The 15,879-nt window shown below is 41.6% G+C and overlaps 1 protein-coding gene across 2 annotated transcripts; it reads left to right on the forward strand.

Annotated features, from left to right (window-relative positions):
- Nucleotides 1-767: 767 nt before the first annotated feature.
- On the forward strand, nt 768-13,438 carry SELE (selectin E). 2 transcript variants are annotated; one of them, XM_060276635.1, is made up of 14 exons: nt 768-897; nt 1,732-1,830; nt 3,484-3,870; nt 5,581-5,688; nt 5,813-5,998; nt 7,011-7,196; nt 7,328-7,513; nt 8,408-8,593; nt 8,707-8,892; nt 9,612-9,797; nt 10,204-10,314; nt 11,064-11,085; nt 11,201-11,258; nt 12,152-13,438. In XM_060276635.1, exons 2-13 carry the CDS (start codon nt 1,794-1,796, stop codon nt 11,247-11,249), a joined length of 1,830 nt encoding a protein of 609 aa, XP_060132618.1. In that variant the 5' UTR covers nt 768-897; nt 1,732-1,793; the 3' UTR covers nt 11,250-11,258; nt 12,152-13,438. The 2 variants fall into 2 exon arrangements, 1 of the variants encoding a protein (XP_060132618.1); XR_009557861.1 differs by having other exon boundaries at nt 10,204-11,258.
- The last annotated feature ends 2,441 nt before the right edge of the window (nt 13,439-15,879 follow it).

Below are 15,879 nucleotides of genomic sequence, written 5' to 3' on the forward strand. Positions count from 1 at the left end.
CCCAATGTTGCCAGCCGGCCCCAGCTCCACTCCCGGGTCAGGCTTGACCCCGGGGCGGAAGCGGTGGAGAGGGGGCAGCAGCAGCAGCATTGTTTGTGTGAGTGTGCCCTCCCCCCTGTACCACTTTCCAAGGCTGGAATTGGACCGTTCAACTGTAATCATGTGTTGAGTTACATTTTCCTCTCTTACAATTTTATAACTGTAAACTGCTTAGAAGCCATTTGGGCATCTAAGTGGTATACAAATGTAACAACAACAACAACAACCCAGCCCAAACCTGAGCAACCTACATAAACCATTTCCCCCCTAGCCTCTGAAACCTATTTATAAAAAAAAAGTTTGAAAATTTGGATTTGGAAGAAAATAACAAAAAGAACAAAAACAAATTATTTGTAAATTTGATTCACTGAAATAGCAGATTTTGATTCCACCATGTGAGTTTCCTTAGTTTAGAACACAGAACTTGCTTATGAAACAAACACAATTCCATTTGCAGCTACAGCAGCAAAGAAACTTGAAGCCCCCCCCCTTTTTTTTTACTGTTAGGACTGATTTCTATGTCCAGGAATTTTAAAAATAGCACAGATGCTCGCCAGTGTTTTGAGAAGGAAGAGGCAGGGAGGCTGTCTGACTAATTTAGAAACGGATATTCCGGGCAAATCATTTTTTTCCTACCTAGGGAAATTCTCATTCCCCGCCTCCTCAGTAACCTTTTGCTGGACACAGTATAAAAGACACAGGGCTCATGGCTCACAGTTAAGTGTATCAGCAAGTGAAAGCTGTAAGACAGGTCCTTGGCCAAAACCTAGAATACTGACCTCACCAAGGATACAGGCTCTACATCAAGGCAGCTACACCAGCATACTTCTGAGAATCAGGATTCTGCAGCTATTGTTGGTAAGTAAACAAGGTTCTGCATGCATGTTTATGTATTTTTATTGCATATTAATAAACAGATAGTAAGCCATGTATTTATTGCACCATTGCTGAAATGCAAAAATGTAAAAGGTGCCGAACTCAAAATAATGATTCTTGCCCATAATGAAACAATATCACTTGGAAAAGAATTCCATGTGTGTGATTTGTCCATTTCTTCTAAGAACCTATATTCAGGTGGGTAGCTGTGTTGGTCTGACGCAGTCGAAATAAATAATAATAATAAATTGTCCAGTAGCACCTTATAGAACAACTAAGTTTGTTCTGGTATATAAGCATGCACACAAAAGCTTATACCGGAACAAACATACTGTAGTTGGTCTATAAGGTGCTACTGGACAATTTTATTTTTATGTCTAAGAACCTGTTCATTGTTAGGTACATTCATTACCGGTATGTTATTTGCGGTGTAATCATCCTATGCCCATCTCCTCAGGACTTAGCCAGATTTCCTCTTGTCCTGCTGCTCTCAGAACTGTCATCTACTCCAATTTAAAGCTAAAAAAACAGGTTTTCCCTGGGAAAGGAGTGGGGCAAGGGGAAAACCACTCAGGCCCGTGTTTTCTAGACACAGGTCAAGCTGAAGTGTGGGTGAGCCCTAAGTCAGAAGTAAATCCTATTTAATTCAGTTACTACCAAGTAATTATGGATACATAGGATTGTAGTCTCAGAAAAGTGCATCAAACCTCACAGCCTAAAACCATGTCCCAGTGTTCAACCTCAATATGTTTTCCCCCTGCTTAAAAACCCATTCCTTACCATAAATGTGCTGTGCTTCCTTTTTTCTTTATACAGCAAATTCTGCAAAGTCAACTCAAGGGAGGGAAAAAAAAGATTTATAGTCAGTTCCTGCCATAATGAATGCCCTTTGGTTCCTGTCTGCTCTCACCTATGGTAAGTAATGTCTTTCAAGAATGGGAAATCCTCTAGAAAAGGGACGGGTGGAGTTCAGCTTTCTGGGAACTCCTTTGGTTTTTAGTAGAGCCCCAAACAGAATTGTTTGCAGCCTACAATTCTTGGGTGAATTATTCAGCTCACTCTTATTTGGCTGCCTTATTAGCCCAGGCAGGCGCATTATGTGGCCCATGAGAGCAGCAAAATAACCAGACCATACAATGGTGATGGATTGAAATCAGGCCAAATCTTTATTGACAGCAGCAGGCAGGGCAAGTGTTGGCATGGCATTGGGTCCCAGGATCAGTTCATCCTTCCTCCATGTTGATGGGATGGATCTGCTGGGTTTGGACGTCCCATGGGAGTTGGCCTGTGTTGAACCTTGTTGTGGTGCAAACCAAGCAAGCAAGGCTTCCTGGGCGACCAGGCTGCAGATTCCAACCAGGTAGAAATCCAACCCATGCTTGGGTTTGCCGTGGTCAATCCTCCCCTTAAGCCCATAGCCCCCTGCCCCCCATATTATGTTGATCAATACCAATACCATTTCTGCCTTCATACAAACAACGTTCTTCTGCCTAACAAAGGAAGGCCACAATTTCACTGAGGGAGAGGTGGGGGGAAAACCAACCAAGTGCCAATCAGGTTGAGAGAGAAAAAATCCTTTCTGGCCCGGTCAACCAGTGACCCAAAATTGCTCAGTGAAGGCTCTAACCCTTGCCCAGCATTTTGCTTCAATCTATGAGCCACAGCACCACCAAGCAAAGGTGCCCCAAGCTCATAGGGCACGGAACGGGGCTTAGATGGGAAAAGTAATTTTGCTGTTGCTTGTGTTAGAAAGCTTGCCAATTTAATGAACCAGAGAGCTATTTCCATTTACCTTTTACCCAGTCCTCCTGGCTCTTTTAGTTGTATTGCAATTTGGTATTGTATTAATGTGGCTTTTATCGAATTATTATAAATGAAAATTAATAAAAAATATTATATGGGGGTGGAGAATAATTCAGGAATCGACATTCCTTGTTTAGTTTTTCTTTCATCTGTAAGCGGCAGCCTAATTCTGCAGATATTATTTAAAAGTATACTGAAAAGCCAGAAACAGACAGAAGTCATATTTTGATTTAAAAATGAATACAGTGTAGCCTCTCCTTCTTGACTGCCTTGACCAGTTGTCCAAAGTCATGTTATTCTCTTTGTCTTCCACCTAGCCTAGAGAGTTCAGGAGACCTTTCCTCCTTGACTTCTCACTGTTTTTTTGGCGCTTATAGGCCAGTCTCCAAGCTCATTTGCTTTCCTCCACCACCCATCTTCATAGCTATGAGTTTTACCTTGTTTCCAAGTAAGCTCTTTACTCCCAAAGGGCCTAAAGCTTCTATTCCTGGTTGGGAGAGCATTTCTGGCAGTACTGCTGATGGATTTGTGCTCTCTGCCTCTCAGGTCCACCACTGGGAATGACATAGTTGTCCACCACTTCTAGAGCCAGGATGCTGCTCCTTCCACCATTTACCACTTGATTTGGCCCTCTCTCTATTTTGTTTTCTTACTCCAGCATAAACCCTGTTTCTGAACCCTTAAGGCTTGGAGAGTTCTTTGAGCAACATTTTCTAAATAAATAGACATACATAGCAACTTGATGGTGTGTTCTTTTTTCCCCAGGACTTTTGTTGCTTAAGGAGAGCACCTGCTGGACATATCATTATTCACTTGAAACCATGAATTATATAGAAGCTGAGAAATGGTGTAAAACCCACTTTACCCACCTGGTTGCGATTCAAAATAAGGAGGAAAATGAGTACTTAAACAAAGAGATCCCTTACAATGGATCGTACTACTGGATTGGGATCAGAAAAATTGGCAATGTGTGGAGGTGGGTGGGAACAAACAAGGCATTGACTGAAGAAGCTAAAAACTGGGCTAAAGGTGAACCAAACAACAAAGGGAAAAACCAGGACTGCGTGGAAATCTACATCAACCGAATACAAGATGCAGGAAAGTGGAATGATGAACGTTGCAGCAATAAGAAAAGGGCTTTGTGCTATACAGGTATGGGATGGGATCCATTTGACTAATATATTTGCCGCTAAAACAGCTAGAAACTTGTTTGGCAGATCCTACTGGCTTCTATGTAAGAGAGCATCTTACACTTTTTTTAAAATTTACTTTACTTCACTTGTTCCGTGCCCTGATTGCATGGGTCTGAGTGGTTTCCCGCTTGTTCCGTCCTGTCTAGGCGCGGGTCCAAGAGGTTTTCCGTTTGCATCACTGCTTTCCCCAGGAAAACCCACTTTACTGCTGAATTGGAGTAAACGTCAGCCGCTAGGAAACCCAACTGATATTTGCCTCTGATTCAATGGTAAAGAGGATGAACCCTAAATATTCGCAGGCTTGCACCACAGTTCCACTGTTCTCTATTCAGTCTATTTACTCTTCAATATCAGCACTATAATAATACTACCAGCCTATGGTGTATAAATGTAATATGGATTAGGGAAATAATGTCAGTAAACGCCTTTTGATCATCAGCGTTGTCTTTCAGTTTGTTTATCAATAAACTAAAGGTAAAGGGTAAAGGGACCCCTGACCATTAGGTCCAGTCGTGACCGACTCTGGGGTTGCGCACTCATCTCGCATTATTGGCCGAGGGAGCCGGCGTATAGCTTCCAGGTCATGTGGCCAGCATGACAAAGCCGCTTCTGGCAAACCAGAGCAGCACATGGAAACGCCGTTTACCTTCCCGCTGTAGCGGTTCCTATTTATCTACTTGCATTTTGACGTGCTTTCGAACTGCTAGGTTGGCAGGAGCTGGGACCAAACAACGGGAGCTCACCCCGTCACAGGGATTCGAACCGCCGACCTTCTGATCAGCAAGCCCTAGGCTCAGTGGTTTAACCACAGCGCCACCTGGGTCCCTTATCAATAAACTAATAAACTGATAAAGTAATAAAAAATAATAGTATGTTTCTTGCTCAAGCAGTTGTTGGTGCCTGTAAGCCTGAGATCGCTTCAAGAGGGCCAGTTAGTTAAGTTTTCCATTTTACTCATTTGCACAAAGTTTGCAAGGGGGTTGTGCAAAGTCAGTTGTTCCTTGTTCTGATTTATTCACAAGGAGGTCTTACAACTGTCAATTCCACACTGCTGTTAATTCCCTTATTTCAAAAAAAGTATGATGTTTATTTTTATCTTTGGTGGTGGGAGCAGGTTTGCTGCACAAGAGCACATACCGTACATCCACCTCAATTTTGGATATATCCATCTGATTTTGCCGGTGTGTGATTGAATCCCATCTGCAAACCAGCAACAGCATGGAAGTGGGCTAAGCCGGGAAAATAATCACAGGACAACTATGCCAATGACACCTTGTGATAGCCAAGTGATATGCAGTGGTGCAGTGCTCTATAGGGAAACCATATCAAAGACTGGTGAAAATAAAACTTTTTGCATAGAAGGAAGATGGAGAATCCTCCAGTAACTCCAAATTGTGGATTTTTGTGTTGTTTGCTGCCTTGTGGAACATGTTCCCCCTTGGATCCACAGAGCAGAAAAAGATGGGCAGCACCCAAAGGTCATGAGGCCAAGAAAGAGGATGTGAAGCCTGAAGATGTGGCCTACATATGATGCAATATTAAACCCAAAGTGGTTTAATGCATCAATGTCTTCAGGGCCAAGAGCCTGTTCCACTCACTTGTTGTAATAGTTCGTTTAAATCATGTTACATATGATGGGGTGATTTATAGCCTGTTAATTGTCTTGCAGCCTCCTGTAATCTGCATTCCTGCAGCGGCCATGGCAAATGTATGGAGACTATTAATAATTACACCTGCCAGTGTGATACAGGATTCTACGGGCGCAATTGTGAACATGGTAGGATTAATCGTATAGTTCTTTTCAAACCAGGCAATTCATCTCTAACCCTGTAGCTTTAATGCACGTTGCTTGAAACAACGGCCTTGCCTAACTCCTTGCTTGTTGTGTTCCTTCTCTATAGTAATTACTTGTGACACACTGAAAGAACCAGATCATGGTACCTTAGAATGCAGCCACCCAGTGAAGGATTTTAGCTACAACTCGTCTTGTCACGTTCAATGCACCGAAGGCTACAAATCTACTGGTCTGGAACCAGTATTGTGCACCGATTCTGGGAACTGGTCGGCACCCACCCCTTTGTGTAAAGGTCAGTGAACTGAGCGAGTCCTAAATGAATGAAAACTACCGGTAATGCAGAACCCCTTAGCTGAACCCTATAAGCGAAAAGGGAAGTGAGTCTTCATTAGCCATGGAGCATCAAAATCTTTGCTAAGTTGGCAAAGGACATTGTTTTCTGCTAGATTCTGTGGGAGTTATGACAATAAAGTCATACCTTGGATCCCGAACGCCTTGGTACTCAGACGTTTTGGCTCCTAAATGCCACAAAGCTGGGAGTGTTCCAGTTTGCAAACGTTCTTTGGAACCTGAAACTCTGATGGGGCTTCTGCAGCTTCCGATGGGCCGCAGGAGCTTCCTGCAGCCAATCAGAAGCCATGCTTTGGTTTCCGAACGTTTTGGAAGTCTAAAGGACTTCTGGAACGCATTCCATTTGACTTCCAAGGTACGACTGTAGAACCCAATAGGACAGCCCGAACCACCTTCAGATCCCAAGTACAAATAGCATACTCTTTCTCCTGGGGGGGAGGGGGGTTTCCCTGAGACAGCAAAGATGGCACCAGCCATGCTTAAGAGGGGAGGGATCAGGCAGGCTTGGGAGATCCCTAAGGTTTGCAGCAGTACAAACAAAAGAAAACAACCCACATTTTTAAAAAAATTAGGGAATACACTTCTTCAAAACCGGCCCAGAGTATGTTAAAAAGCCACAGAATGATGACTGACTGTAGGAAGGGAAGAAATACAAGCAGTGAATATGGAATGGAGTATCTGAAAACTCTGTGTGTGGGGTGTGTGTGTATGTGTGTGTGTAATGGAGTAACCTAGAAAAGTGCTTGGCCAGCTGGAACCCTGAACAGGAGCACTCCACACGGCAACAATTTGTTTCAGGTCCCACTTTTAATTTTGTAATAGCCATCAAATTGGGGGAAAAATTGTCACGCCTTTGGTAGTTAGGTGAAGAATCCATGTTCGGCTTCAGGTACCGTGTATCTTGTGGATTGGAGAACAAAGACAAACCTAAAGCATTTTGATTGCATTTCTAGTTGCGGAATGCCATACGCTCCAGACACCTGCTCACGGTTTCCTCAACTGCTCCCACCCCTCTGGGAATTTTGCCTGGAATTCGTCATGTGAGTTTGGCTGTAAAGCTGGCTTTGCCTTGAGTGGCTCCAGCAGGCTGCAGTGTCAGGCATCTGGAGAGTGGGACGGACAACTGCCAGTCTGTGAAGGTACTGGTTTTGTTTCATTGCCTTGCTTACCTTCACATAGCCCATTATATTTCTCTGTGCACACCCAGCCCCCCAGCGCTCTCCTGTAATGTATCTGGATTAACCAAGGTCACAATCTGTGTCTGTTTCAGCGGTGAAATGTGAAGCAGTACCTTGGCCTGAAAATGGCTCCGTGAGTTGCTCCCATGTGGACGCAGAACTAACCTACAACTCAACCTGTGATTTCGTGTGCGAGCAGGGCTACACCTTAAGAGGATCGCCTCAAATTCAGTGCTCATCTGAGGGACGCTGGTCACAGCCAATCCCTGCATGTGAAGGTAAGATTTCCTATCCATGGGAAAGAAAATGTTCTGAAAAATCTGCAGTTATGTCTTTTATTCCATTGGTTTAAATGAGCTAAATCCCACTCATTTACCTGTTGATCTGTTAAAATCATCTGTAATGAAAGCTTTCAACACTTATCTCTGGGAATAGTTGTTTTGAAAGAGCTGGAAACAGGCTGGCTGGCCTGCTTCTGTTCTTACTAACTGATTCTGGCCCCTGGTGTTTTCAAAAACCAAATCAGAAAAAGGAAGAAAGCCTTGTGAAGCACCATTCCTTTACGCTTCTTTCAAATAGCAGTCATGGGAGGGGCAATCCAGATCAGAACCACAAGGTGAGGCTTTTTTACCCTTTTGCCAGTGGGTAAAGGCGCCTTCCTCCCCAAAGCTGCTATTTGTCCCAGGTTAGAAGTCCCACTTACACATCTAAAGGCTTATCAAGACTTTCTACTGCTACATTTCAGCTCTAACTATTATAAACAAACAACAACAGGTATTGCCTTTCACATGGCAAGATATATTCATGCATGTCAGTGCTAATGTGTAGTTTACCCCAAAGAAACATGGGAATATATTTTCCCATAACATGCAGGCCCTTCACACTCCCTGCCCATAGTAGTGACAACTGACCTTTCATTAATGCAACCTTACAATTATGAGCTCACCACCACCACCAACTGAATTTCAGAGTGAGGAAATCTTGCTGCTCTCTAGCATCTTGCCTCTAACGGTAGAGTCTAACACTTTGAAACCTTCAAGCCTGACCCAGTCCATTCACCTGCAGCTCCCTTTCCCATCCACAAAAAGCCTAAGCCCATCTCGTTGCCAGGTGTATTTTTTCTTGTTAACTCTAAGATAACCTCTAATGCAGATGAATATGTCATTTAACAGCTGTAGCGTGTAGTGAACTGAAACCTCCGGCTCATGGCTTCTTGAACTGCTCTCACGCTTCCGGGTATTTTTCCTGGAATTCAACCTGCAAGTTTGCTTGTGCAGAAGGGTTTGCTCTGAGAGGGTCCAGTGAGCTCCAGTGTGGTGCCTATGGAGAATGGGATGGACAACAACCAGAGTGTGAAGGTACTACCTCTTCTGGGCCATTGCCTTTGTCTGCATTACAGGATTATTATTTTCTAATTTCTGGTGTCCCAGTGACATGCAAACTAACTGTAAGTTTCAACTGTCTTTTACAGCAGTGAAATGTGAGGTGGTACATCAGCCCGAAAGGGGCTTTGTAAACTGCTCCCAGCTGGATACAGATCCAAGCTACAATTCAATCTGCAAATTTAGTTGTGAGGAGGGCTACACCTTGAGAGGATCATCCAAAATTCAATGCACATCCAAGGGACTCTGGTCAGAGCCAATTCCTGTTTGTGAAGGTAAGACTTAAGCCCATCTCACCTCATTTCCAAAGCAGTTTGCAGATCCTTTTAAATAAAAAGCCCTCAGGAAAATCCATCAGCATTGTAGTACCGGTGTGCATTTCTCCTAACATACACATGTTTGTGTACAATTTTGCACAATGTATACAAGAACCAATAAATGCACATATATTTTCACTAATATATGTTTTTATAAAAAAAATTATGGGAGAATTGAATCACAAAATATAGAGGAGGGGAAAGGATAGCTTTGTTTCAGTTTGGGTCTTGTTTTGGGAAATGCAAATGATGTAGGTTTGCATTCAAATCAGAACCAAACCAAACTTCTCCCCTGTCTGTAGCAGAGTTGTATCTCAGGCCTATTATTTATGTTTCTATATTTATAGTCTGCTCTTTAATTATATTCCAAGTGGCTAGTTCATACAAGTAGCAAGATGAGCAGGCGATCCTCTTTTTAGACTACACTACTTTAGTTTGCTGTTACATGAGAAATAGATCAGTGTTCACTGAAATTCACAGTTTACTAAACTTGGGTAGAAACTGCACACTTATAAAAAAAACCACTGTGAAAATGCTTCTTATAAAACATTTTGGAAAATGTATTGAATTTGCCATAACTTGCTGTCACCATCTAGTGGCACATTTGTATATTGCACTGTAAAATCCACTTTTATTTGCTGAGTCCTTAGGTTAATATCTGCATCATTGTATTTCAGCAATACAGTGTGAAATACTGACACCCCCTGAGAATGGCTTCTTGAATTGTTCGGACCCTGATAGACATTTTGTCTACGGCACAATTTGCGAGGTCAGCTGTGCAGAGGGATGGGTGCTGGATGGTCCCAACAGACTCCATTGCCTGGCTGCAGGAAACTGGACGTCAAGTCTTCCTGCATGTGGAGGTACAGTATCCACTCATTTCATTGCTATCCTTTCTTGTAGTGCCAGCAGTATAGAAGAGACTTTTGAGTGATCTTGAAAATCAGGGTGGGAAAAGGAAGCATTTTTATAAGCACATAACGGAGGGCCTCTTCCAATGTTGCTTTCTGAAGATGGTTGGAAAGGGGAAACGCTCATATGAATTATGGGAGATAAGGAACCAGTCGTAAACAGGAGTTCATCCACGAGGGGAAATACTGGTAACATTGTCCCAGGCAAAGCACTGCTATGGAGGAACCAAGGAGAGACTACAGAGGAACAGAAGTGCTGATTTGAGGCCTCCTGTGCTATAAGCTCTGACAGCTATAAAGTATTATAATAATAGTGATTTACTACTGATTTTATTCAAACTCCTTTTTCCAACTTCAGCTCCTTCAGCATCTTCAAGAAACATGACAATTGCAGCTACAGTCACTTCGGCCTCATTGCTTTCAATAGGATCGTTCCTTATTTGGCTCATGAAGCGTTTTCGGAGGAAAGGTGAGATATTTCCCTCATCTGTTTGTTACCAGGCTACACCTAGGACTCAGGTGCACAGTTTTAAATGCGTAGCAAAGTGCAATACACAAACGTGACACCAGATGGCGACAGTGTGCTGTGCCAAATTCAATATCGTTTTCAAAACGATTTTTATATATATAAAAAGCACTTTCACAGCTTTTTTTAATGTTTGTGTAGATTCCACCATAGTTGCACTTAAAGGGATGATGCAGAAATACGGAGTATCATAGAATCACAAAAGTGTGTTGTATAGTTGGAAAGGACCCTGAGGGTCATCCAGTTCAACCCCGCCTGCCCCCAATGCAGGAATCTCAACTAAAGGTATTAACATTTACCTAAATCAGGAGTTGCCAATGCACCTGCTGGTATCTCCTATGACACCCAATAAAGTACTCAGTAAATATCCCCTCAATAATCCACACTGCACAAGAGGCAGGTTGCTCGTCCTGCTCAGTAATTGTTTGCACACACTTAGGCATCCTTGTATTAAACACTCTTCCTTAAACTTGCCCACATTTCATGGGATGCCATTCTGCACCGAGGAGAGGTGCAAAGAGTGTGACAGAAGCAATGTGATGGCATGTGTAGGGACCTAAGAAAGTGGAATAGTAGCAAAACGATGTGGAGCCATCTCCTGTGAATGTGGAACTTTCCCCCTAGGTACTTATGCCCAATGGGTTTGCAGCCTTGGTTTCCAAATACTAATACTTCTTCTTTTTCTTTTGCAGTGAAGAAATTTTCTCCTGCCAGGTACATTACGTTCCAAAACTTATGTGGAAAATTCAAAGTAATATTTCATTGACATCACACTGTTTTATGGCAGAGTGATTTATTAATGCATGCATTTTTAATTTGTGTTTTGCAGCAGTTGCTACAGCGTGAATTCCGAAGCTGCTTTTGGTCACCTGATTTAACTCACTCAGGTAAGACATCAGAACGTTCATTTGGAAAAGACATATAAAGCTGAGAGTAGGGGTCTTTTTATTTTTTATATTAAATCTGTTTTTATTGATTTTTAAGTTTTTACAGATTGGTCACTAATTTAAGCAAATTAAATTAAATTAAGACAAATTTAACATTTTTCCAAATCTGACTTATCGCACACCTTCCTAGATGTGTCAACGGTTCTCCTTAGTGCTACATCATATTCCCCAATTAATTCTAGTTTAACTTCACACACTACAGATAACCTTACATTACAATATACTTGCCTTTTTGACTTAATTCCTTTTCAGACAGCTATCCATCAATCAATTCCTGCACGTATATTAAATTAACATTTCCAGTTTCAACAAGTGAGGTCACATCACATTTTCAATCCCTACTAAATCATTGATTAATATTAATGAACATAGAATAAAACTTCCTCTCCAGCCCTCTGTGTGTCTAGAAACATAGCAATTTTCTTATTGCTCAGCTCCTTTGTCCCACATCGGATGTAGCCTGTGCTCTCTCTCACTCTCACGCTCACTCTCTTTAAGATAGGAACTCCAAGGTTGAGCATCTCACTCAGTATATTTTCCCACCAGTACGGTAACATCATAGCAACCAGCCCATGATATCCAGGGATGCTAACTTATATTCTCCTAGATATTTCAAGTTCTTGTTTCAACCTCTCCCCCAGATCTGAGCCACTTGGCCACAGAATGTATTTGTAATAAGAATTTGTGGTTGCGATCCTTATACACTTACTTGGGAGCAAGCGCCACTGAATTTCGGTGGGACAGAAAGGTGTAAATATGCATAGGATTGTACGTTGTACAGGGTTCCTCCTGAATCCACCTCTTTTAAATGTCAAACATTGTTATTTTTGTAGGATTTCAAGCTGTCTCCTCTGGAGTATGTGAGGAAGGAGAATGAAGAATGGCCCTAAGCCAGGCATCAGAAGTTCTTGTGTTTTATCAATAAGAACAGCCTGAGCTAAACATTTGCTTTTTGCAAGGGAATACAGTATGGGAGTGCCAGTGTCCATCAGGCTTCTGAGAACATGGGCAAAGACCAAACATGGTGCCTCTGGTGGAGAGATCTGTTATCCTGGAACTGAAGAGAAGGTATCACAGCAACCTGAGAAAAATCTTCCTGCTACACCAAAGCCACCCGCCACCTATTGGGCATCTCTATTGATGAAGCTGCGTCAGATGAGGAAGAGCACTGAATAGCCAGTGTGGAAGATATTTGTTGTTTGTTTAAAGTGAAACCTAATGGCCTTGGGCACAATCCACCAGACTCTTCCCATGTCCCATTCCATGAACAGCTAGTCTCCTTTCATTTCAATCCGTCTAGCAGGGAGAATTTTCTAGTGGATAATTACCCACATTTCGTGGGATAAAATAATTATTTGTATAATGGTTAGAGTTCAAATGCAATAGTGGGAAAATTCACATTCCGATTCTTAACTTTTAAATGCATCTGTTGAAATCTTCACCCAGAATTTTGCATTTTTATTGCCATACAAAATAGTTGATCTATGCCAAAATCCAAATATATACCGTATATAAAAAGACAGCTATGAAAATGTGCTGTTTTGATTTTAGATTCAGCTTGGAGATGGGTTTTAGGTTCGCACCTTTGAATAGGAAACATTTTGTTTCATATCCTAAAAGTGTTTTTTGAAACCCAGACTTCAAGTACTTTGCCAAAAAATAAATGTGGATGAGTTTCACCTCTTCCTCCTGGTGTGGAAGATATTATTTTGTTTTCAATGAACTCTATTTATATATTTATTAATTTCTATTTATTAAACTTATTAGTTGCTTGTAACCTGAATATCTCCAAGTAACTTACAGCAATATTTATATATATATGATCTAGCAAGCACTGAAATTAATTTTAGGATAGTAGAATCTATTTAATTTCTTAAATGCTGACTTTGAAACATTTATGAAAGCTATCATAACCTTAATTCAGTTATAACAATGTAGATCCCCCCCCTTTTTTGGCTGCTATGTTTTACAGAGCATTTTCACTATCAGAGCCTTCTTTGTGAAAGCAAAAGTGTAATTACATCTAAGGCATTAGCAATTTTTCATCCCTATGGGATTAAGTACTGTAATTTCAATTTTATTGATTATATTTATTGCTTGGGCATTTTCATTTCAGGGCCAAAAAAAAAAAAGATTATCTACAGAAAAAAGTAGTAAAATTAATTATATTTACTAAAAATCTTCCTAATAAATAGCAAAGCTAAAAAGTGTTGAAACAAATGGAAGCATATCTTCCTTATTGTGGCTTATATCCACAGTCTTGGAATACCTTGATTTTACTTAATTTGTTCCAATTCAATATTGTTTAAATAGTTTATATACTTGTATATCCGGCCAACAGCACAAAGGGTGCAGACGGTTATGTCCATCCCCAGAAATTTTGTCACTTCTTAATTCTGAGTTTTCCTTTGAAGAGTTAAGTTATATATTTTTAAATTAGGGGGGTGTTTGGGGGGTGTTTCAGTACTATCAAATACAGTTAAAAGGCACTGCTAATTTCTGGAAATGATGCCCATGTCCTGTCCTGGGCTTGCCTGATCTTATTTTTCTCTATAAACATTCCATTTTTTCAGTCGTTCAGGATGAATATATCAGTCGCATCTAAGGAGTACTTTGAACTACCTTATAACTGCACCTGCACAAAACTCTCTACTAGAAATGATACCCTGTTATATGTGAAGTACAAAAATATGCAAAAGCTATTCTGAGTATCTGAAATGTAGAGACTGAAAATTTAACAGTTATTTGGTATATGTTCAGACATTTGGGATATAATTTCATTAGCATGTTGATAGGTAGCTTCCAGTAAGATCCTGGCAGTAACCCTAAGCATGTTTCCCTTAAAATCAGTGACACAATGTACTGTATTTCCTAGTAAACATGGTTAAAACTAGGTTCCTGGGCATACAAATCTTTTAAATCCTGATCCAAGTATAGACCATGAATGAGATTGTCGACCAAGCAATGTGTTTCAGATCAGGGTATTAGTGTTTACCCCATCAAACAGAAGCATGGGGTTTCCTTATATTTCAAATCCCCCCCCCAGCACACAAATAGTTTAAATCTAAAACATAATAAAATATGGTATTTATTTAATTTATTCAAAGTTATGTATTAAAATTGACCATTGCCAGAAGTTTATTGTGCTTTTTTGTTTACGTACTTCCCAATAAAACAGTTCTGAATTCAAAGCATGTTGAAACTTCGCATTATTAAGTCTGAACTGCCTGAGTCTGAATTCACAACTTTCGTTGGCAGCAGCTACTTGGATTATAATCTTGTTTTGCTCATCCGCCCACAAGGGCGCACTTCATGGAAGGAGTGCTCTCCTCCCGCCACAGAGCTTCCACGGAATCAAACTCTTGCAGCGATTGTTCCCTTGACATATTAAGAGTGAGAAAGCACTGTGACCGGCAGATGGTGACATTTGCACAAGACTCCGTGTCCGACAGATGGAGAGGGTGCTTCAGTCACGGTAGAGCTGAACACCCCAAATTATCAAACAAGAGCAACGAGGGGCCAGGGCCCTAGCCAGCCGCTGAATCCTCCCTAAGTGGGGCCTTCCCCATTTCCAGGAGGGGCTTGAAAGAAGCGGATTCCTTATAGAAACCCTGTTGCTTCTGCATACGTTTTTCGCATTTATGAATTGTTAGCCTCCGGAAATTATTTTAAAATATGTCTATGCCACTATAGTTCCTTGGGGTTTACAAGGATTGAAATATCACACACACACACACACACACACACACACACACACACCAACAACAACAGCTCAGCAATTGAAACAGCAGAACATAGATGCTGAATAATAATAATAATCTTTTATGTTCAGAAGCACTAACATACAGCCTTCTTAAATAAGTCATAGTTTTCTCAAACAACCCTACACCCGCTTTAAAACACCTCACCATGCTCACAGTCCCAGGAGTGAAATCAGGGGGGGGGGTCCTTCCCTTTTCTTGGCTCAAGAGCTGCCTTCACTTTTTTGGGGGGGTTAAATAATTTTTATTAATTTTCAGTTCCAAAAATCCAATATGCACCATATGATATCAACACCAAATAGCAATAACAATTCAAATACAAATCAATTGCATAGCCAACTGTAAATTTTGTGTGGCTTCCCACGTGCTGTACTTCAAGGTCTTATTTCCTTTCATTCTGCCTCTGGACTATTGCTCAAACCAAATACCATCCATTCTTGATAAAAACCCTTATACCACAGCTACAATAATTAACTTCAATTCGCATTAACACGTAAAGGTAAAGGGGCCCCTGACCATCAGGTCCAGTCGTGTCCGACTCTAGGGTTGCGGTGCTCATCTCGCTCTATAGGCCGAGGGAGCCGGCGTTTGTCCGCAGACAGCTTCCGGGTCATGTGGCCAGCATGACAAAGCTGCTTCTGGCAAACCAGAGCAGCGCACGGAAACGCCGTTTACCTTCCCGCCGGAGCGGTCCCTATTTATCTACTTGCACTTTGATGTGCTTTCGAACTGCTAGGTGGGCAGGAGCTGGGACCGAGCAACGGGAGCTCACCCCGTTGCAGGGATTCGAACCGCCAACC

The sequence above is a fragment of the Zootoca vivipara genome, chromosome 7 (genome assembly GCF_963506605.1).
Source record: "Zootoca vivipara chromosome 7, rZooViv1.1, whole genome shotgun sequence".
Classification (NCBI taxonomy): Eukaryota; Metazoa; Chordata; class Lepidosauria; order Squamata; family Lacertidae; genus Zootoca; species Zootoca vivipara.